This window comes from Hyaena hyaena, unplaced genomic scaffold (genome assembly GCF_003009895.1).
Source record: "Hyaena hyaena isolate Hyena2069 unplaced genomic scaffold, ASM300989v1 scaffold_58, whole genome shotgun sequence".
NCBI lineage: Eukaryota > Metazoa > Chordata > Mammalia > Carnivora > Hyaenidae > Hyaena > Hyaena hyaena.
Window position 1 is genome coordinate 2,128,276 of NW_024080689.1, and position 14,597 is coordinate 2,142,872.

Below are 14,597 nucleotides of genomic sequence, written 5' to 3' on the forward strand. Positions count from 1 at the left end.
TGCCTGAATGGCAAATGTGATCCTGCTTCCTAACCAGGTCATTTCAACTGCCATATTTATACCCCCTTCTCATTTTTTTCTTTTGGTGTATTTTACTGGCTTTTAAAAGTTTTTTTTAATTCTTTTTCTAAATATTTTTTATTTATTTCTAGGAGAGAGAGAGAGAGCATGAGCAGGGGAGGGTCAGAGAGAGAGAGGGAGTCACAGACTCTGAAACAGGCTCCAGGCTCTGAGCTGGCAGTCAGCACAGAGCCCGACGCGGGGCTCGAACCCACGAACCGCGAGATCATGACCCAAGCGAAAGTCGGACGCTTAACCGACTAAGCCACCCAGGCGGCCCTCCTTCATTATTTTCTAAATATTGTATAATTACTGTTTTAAATTCTTCTTTGATCTGGGATTAGGAGAGCATTTTCTTTTTATTATTATTACTATTTTAAATGTTTATTTATCTTAGAGAGAGAGACAGAGAGTATGTGAGCCAGGGAAGGGCAGAGAGAGAGGGAGACGCAGAATTCGAAGCAGGCTCCAGGCTCTGAGCATTCAGCACAGAGCCCGACATGGGGGCTCAAATCCACAGACTGTGAGATTGTGACCTGAGGTTTAGTCAAGTGCTTAATCAACTGAGCCACCCAGGTGCCCCAGCAAGGCATTATCTTAAATTTCCAAGTGTTTGGGAGTTGGACGGATGGGGAACTTTGATATTTGTTCTTTTGTTACTATCTGCTTTTACTGCTTTCTAGTCAAAGAATGTGGCCAGCGTTCATTATGGCTTTTGTGATTTATTGATGCTTTATTTGTAGCTTAAATATGCCCCAGTCTTTTTTTTTCCCCTAAATTTCCGTGACTTGTTGGCAAAAGACGGTATCTTTCTTTGTAGCGGATGATGTTTAATATCTAGTTCATTCAGCCGGAAAGCGGCACACTACTACGGTTCTCACCTGCTGTCTTTAGATTCTCCTCCATGTGAGTTTTATCCATTTTAGTCCTGTGCTGTGTGATAAATAACAGTTCTCAAATGTTATGCCTTCAGTGCACGTTGTATTTTTCAGGGTAGGGCCCTTCTTGGCATAGCTTATGCCAACTTGAGTGGTTTCTCCTTGACCGCCCCCCCACATCCTCTGATGCTCTCAGAGCACCCCCAGCCCACCCCCTACATCCTCTGATGCTCTCAGAAGCCCCGCCCCCCCCCTTAATGCTAGGGACTCATGGATAGTATCAGCATGTAACCAGCTGCCGAGGGGCATGCGAGCAGAGCAGGGCTGTCTCTGGCCATGTGGGGTAATCTGTTTCTTGCTTCCCCAAGCCACCCGCCTGAGGGCCAGCTCCGTGCCCAGTTTTCAGTAGCCTTCCTGTGTCTGGCCAGCATTCTTCCAGAGGATCAGACCACCCTGCAGACCCGGGAGAAGCCCAGCTGTCCACAGGGGTCTGCCCAGTGCTCTGTGTTTCTGCTCGCAGTGGGGCACGGGTTTGGGATTTTTTCCCCTGCAAATGATGGAGAATGGGAGACCTCCCCAGCGTGAAAAAGGTCCTGCTTGGGGTGGCCTTCGTCACCCCATTGCTTGCTTCCAGCAAATCAGTAGGCGTTAGGGGCTTTCAGCCAGTCTCTCTTGCTTCTGGACGCGCCACAGGGCTCTCTCTGTAAGAACCATGGGCTTCGTACATCTTTGGCTCGACCCGCACAGTATGTGTGTTGTGTCGCCTCCTCCAAGCCTGGACATAAGGAAGGTTTGTCTGGTCTCCAGACATCACACAGGCTGGGGTTCGAGGTGAAAGGATTCGGGAACAGAGGCGGTAACCTGTCCTCTCTCCATCTACCCCTCTGTCCTTTTCGTAAGTTACTTCATAACTCACAGCCCCTTTTAGCAAGTACTGTCGCATTTGATTTTTTAAAAATACTTTGCAAATGTTTATTCATATTTGAGAGAGAGCGAGAGCAAGAGCGAGCATGAGCAGGGGAGAGGCAGAGAGAGAGACACAGAATCTGAAACAGGCTCCAGGCTCTGAGCTGTCAGCACAGAGTCCGACGCGGGGCTCGAACCCAGAAACCACGAGGTCATGACCTGAGCCGAAGTCGGACGCCTAACCGACTTAGCCACCCAGGCGCCCCATGTCTCATTTGATTTTCATGCCAACAGGGTAGGTTTGGGTATTGGAGAGAACTGTCCCCATTTCACAGATCCAGAAGCTGAGTGAGGCTCCTCGAACTCCATAGGGTCACAGAACTATGAACCGCAGGCAGTTGGTGGACGGGCCACCTGACTCTGTGGAAAGAGGCTGGACCCTTGATCAGCGCTCATGGCCGCAACCCCTGTGGCATTCTCGGTGATGGCTGTTAGACTAGAGTGACCCCACCTCCCATTTAAGCACATTCCCCTCTGGCTCAGAAAGAAATGGGGCCCCCCACCAAGAGTTCCGTAATTGGGAGCCGGGGATCGGAGAGATGCGTGCCAGGCGTTTCCAGCTCCGCGATAATGGTAAGATCCTGAGAGAGGGTCCCAGCCGTGCACGACATCGGCTTCTGAGCACTGTTTCTCTCCCGCAGTGAATGGATACCACGCGGCAGGGACCCCCGCGCACCCGCCCGAGACTGCCCACATGAGCGTCCGAAAATCCACCGGTGATTCCCAGGTAAGGGGTGCTGTGACGGGGGGTAGGGGGAGGCAGTCACACAGGCCCAGGGTGGTGTCGTTAAGATGGCACATTGGGGGCGTCTGGGTCCTGGGAGCCCCGTTCTGCCCCGAGTAAAAGGTGGTCGCTCTGTCTGGGTCACGCCCACAAACCACGACCGGAGGAAAGCGGGTGATCTTGCTTTGCTGGTTTTCTCTACAAGTTGCAGGTGGTTGGAGTCGGGTGATGTGGGTGGATCGTCAACCATAGGTAAGGCAGAGGGCTCCACCCTTCCGTCTGGGTTCCTGATACACAGACTCAAGGTTCTTCCATCACTTTGAGAGTATGGACGGGGCCGGGCGATTCTCCTTCATCTGTACACCCCTTCCCACCCCCGTGTGAAATATTTTCTCCTATTTAATAACCTAACACAGAGACCACAACACGATGGGGGGAAATGGGGGAAGAACGGCTTCTTCCCATCCCGGCTTCTCCACTGCATCTGTTGTGATGACTTGTACAAACGCGCGTCCGTACCTTTCCAGTGTCACAGGTGAGGCCACCGAGTCCTAGACCGCCTAGGTGCCTCGTGCGGTGACACAGTTGCTAAATGATCGGACTGGGCTCTGAAGCCGAGGCCCGTGGTGTTTCTAGTTTGTGCTAAGCCGTGTCTGAGGAACGAAGGACCAGCTTATTTTAGTCTGTGCGTAAGTTCTATCCAGGAGGTGTTGTGGATGAGGGCTGCGGACTCCGCCGGTCCTTTCCAGGAACTGCTCTGCTGGCCGGGGTGACGGTGAGGGTGGTACTGGCTGGTGCTCAGGATAACAACAGGCGCTTACCCACAGCAGCGGGTGCCATGTCGAAGCAGGGCCTTATGGTCTGTCGCTGTGGACGGCCAGACTGTGACGCTCGGCTAACTGCGGGCAGGAGTGTTCGTGTTTGCAAACTCAGTTGTCTTAGACGGAGCTCTGGGCCCGGGGTTTAGTTCTGCTAATGCCCTGGAGGAGAATTTGGACATCCCTGTGGGCCGAGGCTTCTTACCTTTTGATGGACTTCCTCATCACCCAGGCCTCTTGTTAAAAATGTAGATTCTGGGGCGCCCGTGGGGCTCCGTCAGTTAAGTGTCCGAATTCGGATCAGGGCGTGATCTCACGGTCTGTGGATTCGAGCCCCACGTCGGGCTCTGTGCTGACAGCTCAGAGCCTGGAGCCTGCTTCAGATTCTATGTCTCACTCTCTCTCTCTGCCCTTCCCCTGCCTCCCGCTCTGCCTCTCTCTCGCTCTCAAAAATGAATAAACATTTAAAAACAGATTCTGATTCAGAAGGTCTAGGAGGGACCCTGCGGTTCTGCGTTTCTAACCAGTCCTTGGATGTAGACCAGGGGACTGTGCTTTCAGCAGCGAGGACCTGGGCATAGTCAGTAGCGCACAGTATGTGTGTATGTGTGTGTGTGTGTGTGTGTGTGTGTGTGTGTCCGTGTCCGTGTCCGTCCCCTTTGCTCCCCTGCTCTTAGCACACGTCACCCACAGCCCTGGCTTTGTGTGTTTTCTGCTGAGCCTCCAGACTGCCTTTCCAGCGCCGCCGCTATCAATTTGGGTTGAACTTGATTTACCACCTGACTCTTGTGTTTTCTGAAGACTTCAGCCTCTGGTCCGCTGCACTGTCACAGAACAGAGAGAGCTCGTGGCCTGAGCATCATCAAGAAGAGTCTTGAAAACACTCCCTCCCTTTCCAATCATTCTTGCTTCGTTCTCTAACAGAGCACAGTTCTCCCCACCCCCAAGTACAGTGAACTTATTAGTACGAAGCCTTTTTGTTTTTCAACGTATACGGATATAAGCTTCTCAGAAGCAGATTTTTGACCCAGGAATTTCCCCTCCAGTATCTGTGCACGGAGCACATCCAGGGATCCTGATTCATGTGCAAAGAGTCATTTACGGCACCGTGGCGTCAGACCCAACCTAGACAGGGGAGGAGTAAAGTGGATTTGGGCTCAGAATATCCAGCCAGGCTGCTGTGTCGCACAGACTTGCAAAAGCCCTTTTCTAAAGAATATTTCATGATTCAGGAGAACATAATATGATAGTTGGAAAAAAGGCATGCACACCTCTCAAAAATAAACATTAAAAAAAAATTTTTAAAGGGTCCCCTGGGGGGGCACCTAGGTGGCTCAGTCACTTAAGCGTCCGACTTCGGCTCAGGTCATGATCTCACGGTTCATGAGTTCGAGCCCCGTATCAGGCTCTGTGCTGACAGCTCAGAGCCTGGAGCCTGTTTCGGATTCTTTGTCTTCCTCTCTCTCTCTCTCTCTCTGCCACTCCCTGGCTCTTACTCTCTCCTTCTCTCTCTCGAAAATAAAAATAAAAACATTAAAAAAAGGGGGGGCGCTGGGTGGCTCAGTCAGTTAAGCATCTGACTTCAACTCAGGTCATGATCTCGCAGTTCACAAGTTCGAGCTCTGTGCTCACAGCTCAGAGCCCGGGGCCTGCTTGGAATTCTCTCTTCCCCTCTCTCTGCCCCTCTCCCACTTGTGCATGCACATACATGCTATCTCTCAAGATAAATTTTAAAAAGTTAAAAAAAAAAAAAGAAAAAGAATTATACAGTTAGAAAATCCACACGGTGTTGAAGTTCAGAAAGTTTGGCCTGAGGTGCTTTTTATTTTCTTGACGCCTTAACAGTATTTTTCACATTTCCTGAAATGAACACATTTTACTTGAATGGAAGGCAGATGCAACGAGCAGTATTGGGGCGCTGGGCAGGTCAGCCCTGGAGCCCCAGGCGGGGTCAAGCAGTGGGTGCTGAAGGGCAGGTGGGAATTGAGTGTTTTCTTTCTGGATGGCAACGTTGAGAGCTGATGTATCATCAAAGTAACAAAAATAGGGGCGCCCGGGGAAGGGAGGGGATTTAGTCAGTTAAGCATCTGACTCTTGATTTCGGCTCAGGTCGTGATCTCGTGGTTCATGAGAGCGAGTCCCATGTCTGGGACTCTCTCTCCCTCTCCCTCTCCGCCTGCCCACACTCACTTTCACTCGCGCTCTCTCTCTCTCAAAAGTAAAGTTAAAAAAAAATTTTAAGTAGCAAAAATAAATAATGCAGTGCACGGAGAGCACGAAGGCATAGTGGTTCACCACTTCCCAGGACCGGAAGGTAGCGTGTTGTTTTTTTTAGGTCGTGGAAGGATTCCTGAAGGTGTGGAGTTAGGTTTCCACAAAGGTGCTCGGGGCCAATCACGGACAGAGGATCAGAAGCTTTAGTGTTTACAGCAGGCCCTCCCCAAAGTCTACACGGCCTCTCTCACTCACAAAGTGTTACTCACACGGTCCCGGGCTGTGGATTATAATGAATAGCAGTTATGACTTAGTAATACCTGGAGAATGAATGAATGAGCCAGTGAACGCAGGACCATTGGAGATCCCGGTGGGGGCGTGGGGGTGGGGGGTGGGCCAAGCAGCTTGCTCAAGGTTTGCTCAAAGCCCTGCGTGGTTTTTCTGTTCTCTGCTCCTCCTTAGGCAGGCGAATCAGGGAGATTAGAATGTTGGGGGTGGGGAGTGTGTCCCCACCGTGCCCTGTCGCCCTGGGCAGGACTGAAGCTGGCTAGGTGCCTGCAGCCGCCCAGGGCCTCTGCCTGGCCCTCCCCCAGCCCCGGGAGACCAGATGGCTGGGCACAGGTGGTGGTGATCTGGCGCCACCCAGTGGAGGATTCTGGTCCTGCAGCCTTGGGGTGGGCTGCCTGGATATTGGATAAATGGGGTCCACCTGACTGGGGGCTGGGGCGTCAGAGGCTGATAGTCTTGCTGGCCTTTGCGGAAGGAAGCACAGCCTGGTCTGCCCCCTGCCTGCCCGCCCTCTCTGATCCCTGTGCCCGTGGGGTGGGGGTCAGGCAAGGGATCTGTTCCCACCCCCCAGAGCCCAGGCCCTTTGATGATCAAAGTTGCCCTGGCTTCCCGTGAATGTCCCCCAGGAAGACCCAGGAGAGGGGACAGGGGGTGGGACCGAGGGCTTGGAAACTGAAGGGTCCCCTTGGAGAAGGGAGTTGGAGATAGACCCATCTCCCCAGGGGCTCTCCCCTTCAGTCCAGTAGCCCCTGTTGCACACTGGGCGTCTCCTCCTCAGCCAAGGCACTGACCTGCAGGCGGACAGAGCCCTGCCCGGCCCGGCCCGAGAAGGCAGGAGATAAACGTGTGTTCTGGGGACCTGGCCGGTGGCGGTGGGCGATGGTGGACATGTCAGTGTCGGGCCTCCTAGGAAAAGGTATATATGCCGAGACTGGACAAATGAGTGAGGCTTTAGCTTGGCACAGGGCGGTGGCAGGGAACAGCCTTCCGGGTGGAGGGAACGGCACATGTGGGTGCCCAGCGGGGGAAGGAGGAGAGAAGCCGCAGCGACGGAGAGAGGGCTGTGGTTTATGGGTCAGCGGGTGTCAGGAGCGAGGAAGGTGGGCTGTCCGGGTCTGCATAGGCCTATTGTGAGGAGTGTGGGTTTATTCTAATAGTACAAGGATGCCATCGAGAGGCTTCGTTCTGGGTCCCGGGGCTGGGAGACAGGGTCAGAAGGCGTGCAAAGCCTGGGCTTGCATGTCAGGTGGGGAAGTGCAAAGCAGTGCACCCAGCTCTCTGTTTGCGGGCTGCCACCCCTGTGGGTCCTCCGCGCATAGTAACAGCAGAGTGGCCCGGGCGAGAGAGCAGGACACCAGGCTGGGGAGGGACGCTTCAAAAAGGAGAGGAACTTTCTAGAATCATAGGCAAAAGACATTTAAAGAACAACAGCAGCAACAAACTTTTATTGGGGCCCCTGGGTGGCTCAGTCGGTTAAGCGTCGACCTTTGATTTCAGCTCAGGTCACCATCTCGCGGTTCGTGGGATCGAGCCCTGTGTTGGTCTCTGTACTGACAGCGCTGAGCCTGCTTGGGATTCTCTCTCTCTCTCTCTCTCTCTCTCTCTGCTCCTCCCCTGCTCACGCTCGCTCTTTCTCTCAAAATAAGTAAACTTCACAAAAATGATGAAACGCTTTTATTATGGACACTGGCAAACATTTAGAAAAGTAGAAGGAATATTCTAATAAAGTACCACGGACCAGCCATTTAACTGCCGAAATTACTCGACCCATCTTGTTTCATTCATAGTCCCGTTCTTACCCCTGACCCCCCACCCTTGCCCACCCCCGGATTATTTTAAAGCAAATTCCTGACTTACTGGGAACATTTCAGATGGTATCTCTGTAGGAGAAGACATGACCTCAATATCATTAGCCTCCTTAGGAGTTAAGTCGGTTCCATCATCTAAAATACATCATTCATATTCAAGGGGCGCCTGGGTGGCTTAGTCGGTTAAGCGTCCGACTTTCGCTTAGGTCATGATCTCGCGGTTCGTGGGTTCGAGCCCCGCGTTGGGCTCTGTGCTGACTGCCAGCTCAGAGCCTGGACCTGCTTCAGATTCTCTGTCTCTCTCTCTCTCTGACCCTCCCCTGCTCACGCTGTCTCTCTCTCTCTCCTAGAAATAAATAATAAAAAAAAAAAAATAAAAAAAATAAAATAAAATACATCATTCATATTCAGACTCCACATGAGTCCGCATGGTGTCTAATATTGCTGCCTTTCTCCCGAGTATCAAGTCCATTCCCCTTTTACAGGTGGATACATTGGTTGCTGTATCTTTTTACTCTCTCCCTCTCTCTCTTGGCTTTATTGAGATGTAATTCACGCAGCCATTTATAATGAACAATATTGCATGACCATCATTAACATCCGTTTTAGAGCTCTTGCGTCAGGTGGCGAAGAATCCCCCAAAGTCTTGGGCACACCCGCTAATCTGCTTTCTGCCTGTCTCCATAGATTAGCCTCTTTCTGCTGGCATCTCACAGAAGTGGAATGGCACCCTCTGGTGTCTTGTGTGTCCGGCTTCTTTCACTGACAACAATGTGTCAAGGTCCATGAACATTGCAAGTGTAGTTACACGGTGTTCCTTTTTCGTGGCCACATAGTATTCCATCGTAGGGAGCTCCCATTTCATCTCCTCTATGGCTTTAGCTTCCTTTACTCTAGGCCGCCTTACCCACACGTGTTCTTCTATCTTGGTGGTTCTTTTTGGGAAGAGTCCAGGTCAGTTAAAGAGTGACCCGCATGCAGGTCCACTTGTTTTCTTGTGCTTAGGCTCAGGGCTAGCGTTCCGGCAAAGATTTCTATGTCCTGGGGCTTCCCGGGTTAGCACCCGACCAGCGATGCAGAGTTTGAGCTCCCGGTTAACGCGATGGCCCCTTTGCAAGGGCATCTTTTCCCTTTCTAATTAGCCAGTAATCGGGGGGGGGGGTTGGGGGGGGAATAAGGGTTCTTTCGGTCTTTTCACTCAGTGCTTCAGCATCCCTGGTGACCGTGACCGGAATCCATTTTGACTTTGGGGTTTGCAAATGGCAATTTTCTGATGCCTTAACCATTTTTATGGGCATTCTTCTGTAAAAAATAACATCCTGCATTCCCCCTCCTTTCGCTGCCTTTTGAAGTTACTCATCTGCAGTCATTATTCACAATCATGCTCAAATTGTCCCAAATTTGGCTTGTTGGAGCCTCTCTCTGCTGGCACCGGGTCGTTCAGAGAGACCACGTCATTCTTTGCCCGGTTTCTTACCTCCCAGCACAATAGAATGTTCCAGATCTATCTGGCATCTGGAATGAGCCATTTCTCCAAGGGATGCGGTTCCTTTTAGTATGGAATAGTATTTAGATTTTTAAAAAATGTTTTATTTATTTCTGAGACACACACACACACACACACACACACACAGCATGAGCAGGGGAGGGGCAGAGAGAGAGGGGGACACAGAATCTGAAGCAGGCTCCAGGCTCTGAGCTGTCAGCACAGAGCACGATGCGGGGCTCGAACCCACAAACCGTGAGATCATGACCTGAGCAGAAGCTGGACGCTTAACCGACTGAGCCACCCAGGCGCCCCTGGGACAGTATTTAGAAACCACTTCTAGCTAGTAGGTTTCTCCCTGCGAGGGAGGTGCCATTCCTTCTGGGCCCTTTTGTGACGAGTTACAGGGGTGTGTGTGTGCGATGTGTGGATGTATATGCCTGTATACATGTAGTGCATATACATGACGCATATCTTTGGAGCTGATATTGAGACAGTAGGCGCAGGCCACCGGCAGCAGGCACAGAGCCCGAGCTGCCTGGAATCCCCGTGCTCAGCTCAGATGGGACTGAGCCCTCCAGGAAGGCCCCCCCCCCGCCCCCGCCCCCACCATCAGTGCTATTACTTGCGCTCCTGTCCTGGCCCCAGTTACAGGGAGGAGGGCGACCTCTGTGTCCAGCCTCATTCCACAGAGGCCGCAAGCCTCAGTATCCCCATCTGTGCAATGGAGGCGGTGCCTCTGAATTTGCAGAGACTGAGGATTAGGCAGGTGTGTGTACGTCCGATGCCTAGGCTGGTGCCTTCCTCCTTCTGAGTCCACCCCCCCCCCCCCCCCCCCCCCCCCCCCCCCCCCCCCCCCCCCCCCCCCCCCCCCCCCCCCGCCCAATCCCCATCCAGCATCGATACGGAGACTGGTTGCTAGTGCGTTAGCTGCCCAGCCCGGTGGGCGGGGTTCGGAGCGTGGTGGCAATGTGTGTCGACGACAGGGAGAGTCCACACGGGGAGCGTGCCTGGCTGGATTTGTCTGACCAGTGCCGCTGCACGGATGAATCTGCAAGAGTTCTCTGCACCTGTCAGAGGTTGGTGGCATTTGAGGTCCAGCCACGTGGCCTCTGTCTTCCTCCCGGGTGGCCCAGTTTGGGCAAATGCCCTGGGGTACAACTGGTATCTTGGGATTGTTCAGGGGAGGTGAAGCGTTGTTGCTTTGGAAATGTCCGTCGAAGTCTGGGGCGGCTGCCGTGGCTGCCGTGTGGGGGCCTGGGTGAACGACACCACGGAGATCAGTGTGTCCCCAAGGGAGGCCCCCGGCTCTGCTTCAGAGGCGCTGGCCCACTGATTGCTGCCGGCTCAGCCCCAGGAGGTGTGGCAGGGACCCGATTTGGCCACAAATCCCTCCAAAGCCAGTCCCTCCAAAGCCTGTGGACGTTGATAGCAGCCAGTGCAGCCGAGGCTCAGAGAAGTCCCGTTCCTTGGCAGGCAGGGTGTCCGGGCTGCTGAGTTTATCTCCTCGCCCGTGACACGGATGGTTTATAGAACCCCTTATGTAGCTACACAGTCGGAGTGTATCAGTTTCTATTAACGGACTTTCCTTACCAGCCCGGGTCGATCTGGAAGGGAGGAAAGAAATGAGGGAACCACAAAGAGGGGCCCCATCAAGCTCCCTGCCTTGTGCGATGAGCAGATAGAAAATTGAGGCAGGGCTGACCCCTACTGCCCCCCTCCCCCCCCAGTGCTTCTCATTGCTGGTGGTCTGGGGCTTTGCTGGCCCGGGATTGGGGGCTGCTCCCGAGGCTGGATGGAGAAGCCTCTCTCTCTGAGTTTTTTCTAGGAAAGTCTCGACAACCACATCCTTCGGTCTCACCAGAGAAGGGAGGCTGTGGGTCCCACATCACGCATATAATACCCCCACCACAGTGCCTTGGCACCTCATCCTAGGGCCAGGGCAAGGTGCTGAGCCCCTGGAGACTGAGGCGCTCGGGACAGTCGTTCATTTGCCGGCCACGGGAAGACCTAGAAAAGCAATCCAAAGCCTGAATGAATAAAAGCCACAGCTCGGCTCTGCTGAGAAGTCCCTCCTGCCTCCCACGCCACGGAGGAGGCCGAGCCCGCCCCCCTCGCCCCGCCATGCACATTACCAGATTGAGGATTGGCTGTGTCGGATTCAGAATAAGAAGTCATGGAGGTGGTGGCCTGCTTTAACTCTCTGTTCCCGGGCAGGCGCGAGGAACAGTTCACCAGCAGAGGGCGGCTGAGGGGTTAACTCCCCGAATCAGGGACTGGGAGAAGAGGAGGGGGACCTGGTTTGGAGCAGATCCCTCAGACCCTGTGCTGGAGGCTTCCTCCTATTTGCCTTCAAAGCCCGGGCCCCGGAGCATCTTGGGGTCAGGGCCACCCCTGCCTGCTCTCTTCCCGAACATGGTGACTGAAGGGTTAATGGGAGCTCGAGCGTCCCCCCGAACTTCCCCAGCAAGGGGCTTCCACGCATCCCCCCCACCCCCCCGCCTTCAGGGAGCCTGAAAACAGAAAGCGCGAACGTCCAGGATGGAGAACAGCTTTGATGATGTCTCTCGCCTCTCTCCCCAGAACCTGGGATCCTCATCACCAGGCAAAAAGCAGACCAAGGAAAACACCATCACGGTAAGTGACTCCCCGCAGGTTGGGTGAGAGCGGAGCCCGGGCTTTCCGGGCAGTTGCCATGGCAACGTGGACCACGGTGTGGAAGTCCCAGAGCTCCGATGCAGCCGAAATTCCCCCCGCCTCCCCCCACCCTCCCCTACCTCCACCCCGACCCTTCCCCCCTCTGGGTACCACTCTGGATGCGGACCCAATGCAGGCAGAGTGGGATTCGTGCAGAAGCCATTCGCGCGGGGCGGGCGGGGGACATTCACGTGCACGAGGGCGTGGGAGGGGGTGGCCTGTGCTCCGCGCAAGCGACATGACATGTAAATTACAGCCACAGGGGCTTGCTCTGTGCAGGGTGACTTCTAGAAGGTATCGAAGTTAAAAAAGAAAACAAGAGAAGGCATCCTAAGAATAGAGTTCCTGTCGTGAGCAGGCGGCTCCCGCCTGGGGTGGCCAGACCACCTCCTGGGGCTCTTCCAGAAGCCCGCCGAGCCCCCACGTGCACCCCCTACACACACACACACACACACACACACACCAGCCCCGCGTTGGGGGAAAGCGAGCAAACACGTCGCGGAGACCTGAAAAATGTGGTCTTGGGTCTGCCATTTGGACGCTGGGTGCCACGGAGCCGGGAATGGGGACCTGCCCTCCCGGGCTCTGTGTGGCATGGACTGTTCCAAGCCCTTCTGGCCGCCCCCACGGAGATGACCCCCAGAGTGGGTCCCCTTCCCTGGCCGGTGGGGGCTGCTCAGAGTGCTGCTTTGGAAGAACGAGAGGGCTGTGTGGTGCCCAGTGGCCTCAGAAACAGCAATAGCTGCTACTTTGGTGTGCGCTTATTATGCGCCAACAGTGTTCTGAGCGGCTCATTTCCTCTCCACTCGCCATGTGAGGGGTGGGGGACAGACCCAGTGTTGTATGGTGCTTGTGAATGAGGGCTCTGAAGCCAGGCAGCCCGGGACAGCATCTCTGCCCTTCGGGCCTCAGTGTCCACATCTGCACAATGGGACATGCTGGGTGTCTGTGCCATGGGGATCGTGTGTGGACAAAACGAGTCTGTACACAGAAACCACTTAGAACAGAGCCTGGCACGTAGTAACTGCTCAGTGTCCACTTGCCTTCTCGACCCTGTTTACAGATGAGAAAACTGAGGCACAAAGCCATAAACTTTGCCCGACTGGGAAGCATAGGGATTTGAGACCTGAGCTCTCCCTCTGGGGATGGTCTCAGGCCCCGGGGTGGGGCCCCCGTCACCCACCTGCTGTGCTTGGGCTTTGAGCCAGCGCTTGGGGGCCTCGCCCGGGGTCTCCTCTCCAGCACACCTTGTTCACCGCCCTCCAGCCCGAGTCTTCCCACTGCTACATCTGCTACATCGCTGCCTCTCCGAGCTAGCCTGCGAAGTGCAGTCGGCCGCCGACGCCTCTGGGGACCTTACTTAAAATGCAGGTTCCTCGAATGATTCCTGGATGTACAGTCTGGCTGGTCCGGGGCCCCAGCCAACACCCCCAGAGGTTTTAAAGAAACACTTAAGCCTCCAGGAATGTTTGCTGGAGAAGCTGAGGGGGGGAAGGACTGGCCGGGGGCGAGGAGCAGAGCCACGTCTGCCGCCGGGGTGGCCCCGCCTGTGTCCAGGCCGAGACGGGCGAAGGCCTGTGTGCCATACGGTGCTTGCTCCCTCCCTGCCCTTCCTCTGGGCCCTGATCCTCCAGAGCTCACGGGTAACCCCGCAGGGCCACTGGGAGGGGGGAGGGGGGCGGCCCGGATCCCGGGGTACAGGAAACCTCTGCTGGCAAGTGGGGGCGGGGGGAGCAATCTCCCACCGTGTCGGGGCGGATCCCACGGAGCGGACACGTAACCGCGATTCACCCAGATGCCGGCCTGGCAGCAAAAGGTGGTGCGTGCGGGTCCGGGTCGGGATCCGGGTCCGGGTCTTCGTGGGAGCCGAGGAGCCAGGATAGAGCTTGGTTCTGAGATTCCAGCCGTGACCCCCCCCCCCCCCCCCCCCCCCCCCCGCTGGTGGCCTGGGGCAAGCCTCGGGCAGGGCCAGCTGCAGACGGATTGCTTGATGAGGAATGACAGGCACTAATGGCAGCTCGCGGCCCTCGGCGCAAACACGTGTCAGAATCTGGGCGATCACAGAGAAGAAAACAGCACAGCCACACTCCTGCCCCGGAAAGAAGGTTCTGGGCACACCCGTGGTCCTCGTCTGGGTCGTATCTTTCCTCTTCCGCAGACCTCGGCTCTGACCTTTCCGTGTCCACACCTCCCAGGTCAGCCTCCTTCCAGAAGCAGAGTCAGAGCCAGCTGCCCAGATAGGCGGGTGAGGGACCGTGGCGTCTGCCCTGCACTGCAGCCTCCGCGTGGGGCCGGGACTGGGGGCCGCGGGTGACGTGCTCAGGGACTCCTCGCATCAGCCCCTTGTGAGGGTCGGACCTGTGTTCAGCGGGGAGGGGAGGGGGTGACTCTGTTTATCTGAGGGTTGGAGAAAACAAGAGTTGCTGTCCGCGCGATCGATCGAGAATGGTGATTTCAGGAGGAGCGGCGGTGAGGGAGGCTCCCAGGACTTCTCCCAAACAGCACTCCGTGCTGAGCGCCTGCCTGGGTCGGACCATAGAAGGTAGTGCGACAGAATTAAGTTAAAAGCCAGACCGACCGACTTCAGGCTGTGACTCCGCCGGCACACACAAGCTGTGTGATGTTTCATAACTTACCTAACCTCTCTGTGCCTCAGTT

At 55.0% G+C, this 14,597-nt stretch overlaps 1 protein-coding gene across 2 annotated transcripts in view; it reads left to right on the forward strand.

Moving 5' to 3' along the window:
- GAS7 (growth arrest specific 7) overlaps positions 1-14,597 on the forward strand; it is a 214,714-nt gene that overhangs the window by 155,219 nt on the left and 44,898 nt on the right. For both annotated transcript variants that reach the window (XM_039231485.1, XM_039231486.1), the window contains exons 4-5: positions 2,546-2,631; positions 11,826-11,879. In XM_039231485.1, coding sequence (XP_039087416.1) covers positions 2,546-2,631; positions 11,826-11,879 — 140 coding nt within the window. The remainder of the gene's footprint in view (positions 1-2,545; positions 2,632-11,825; positions 11,880-14,597) is intronic.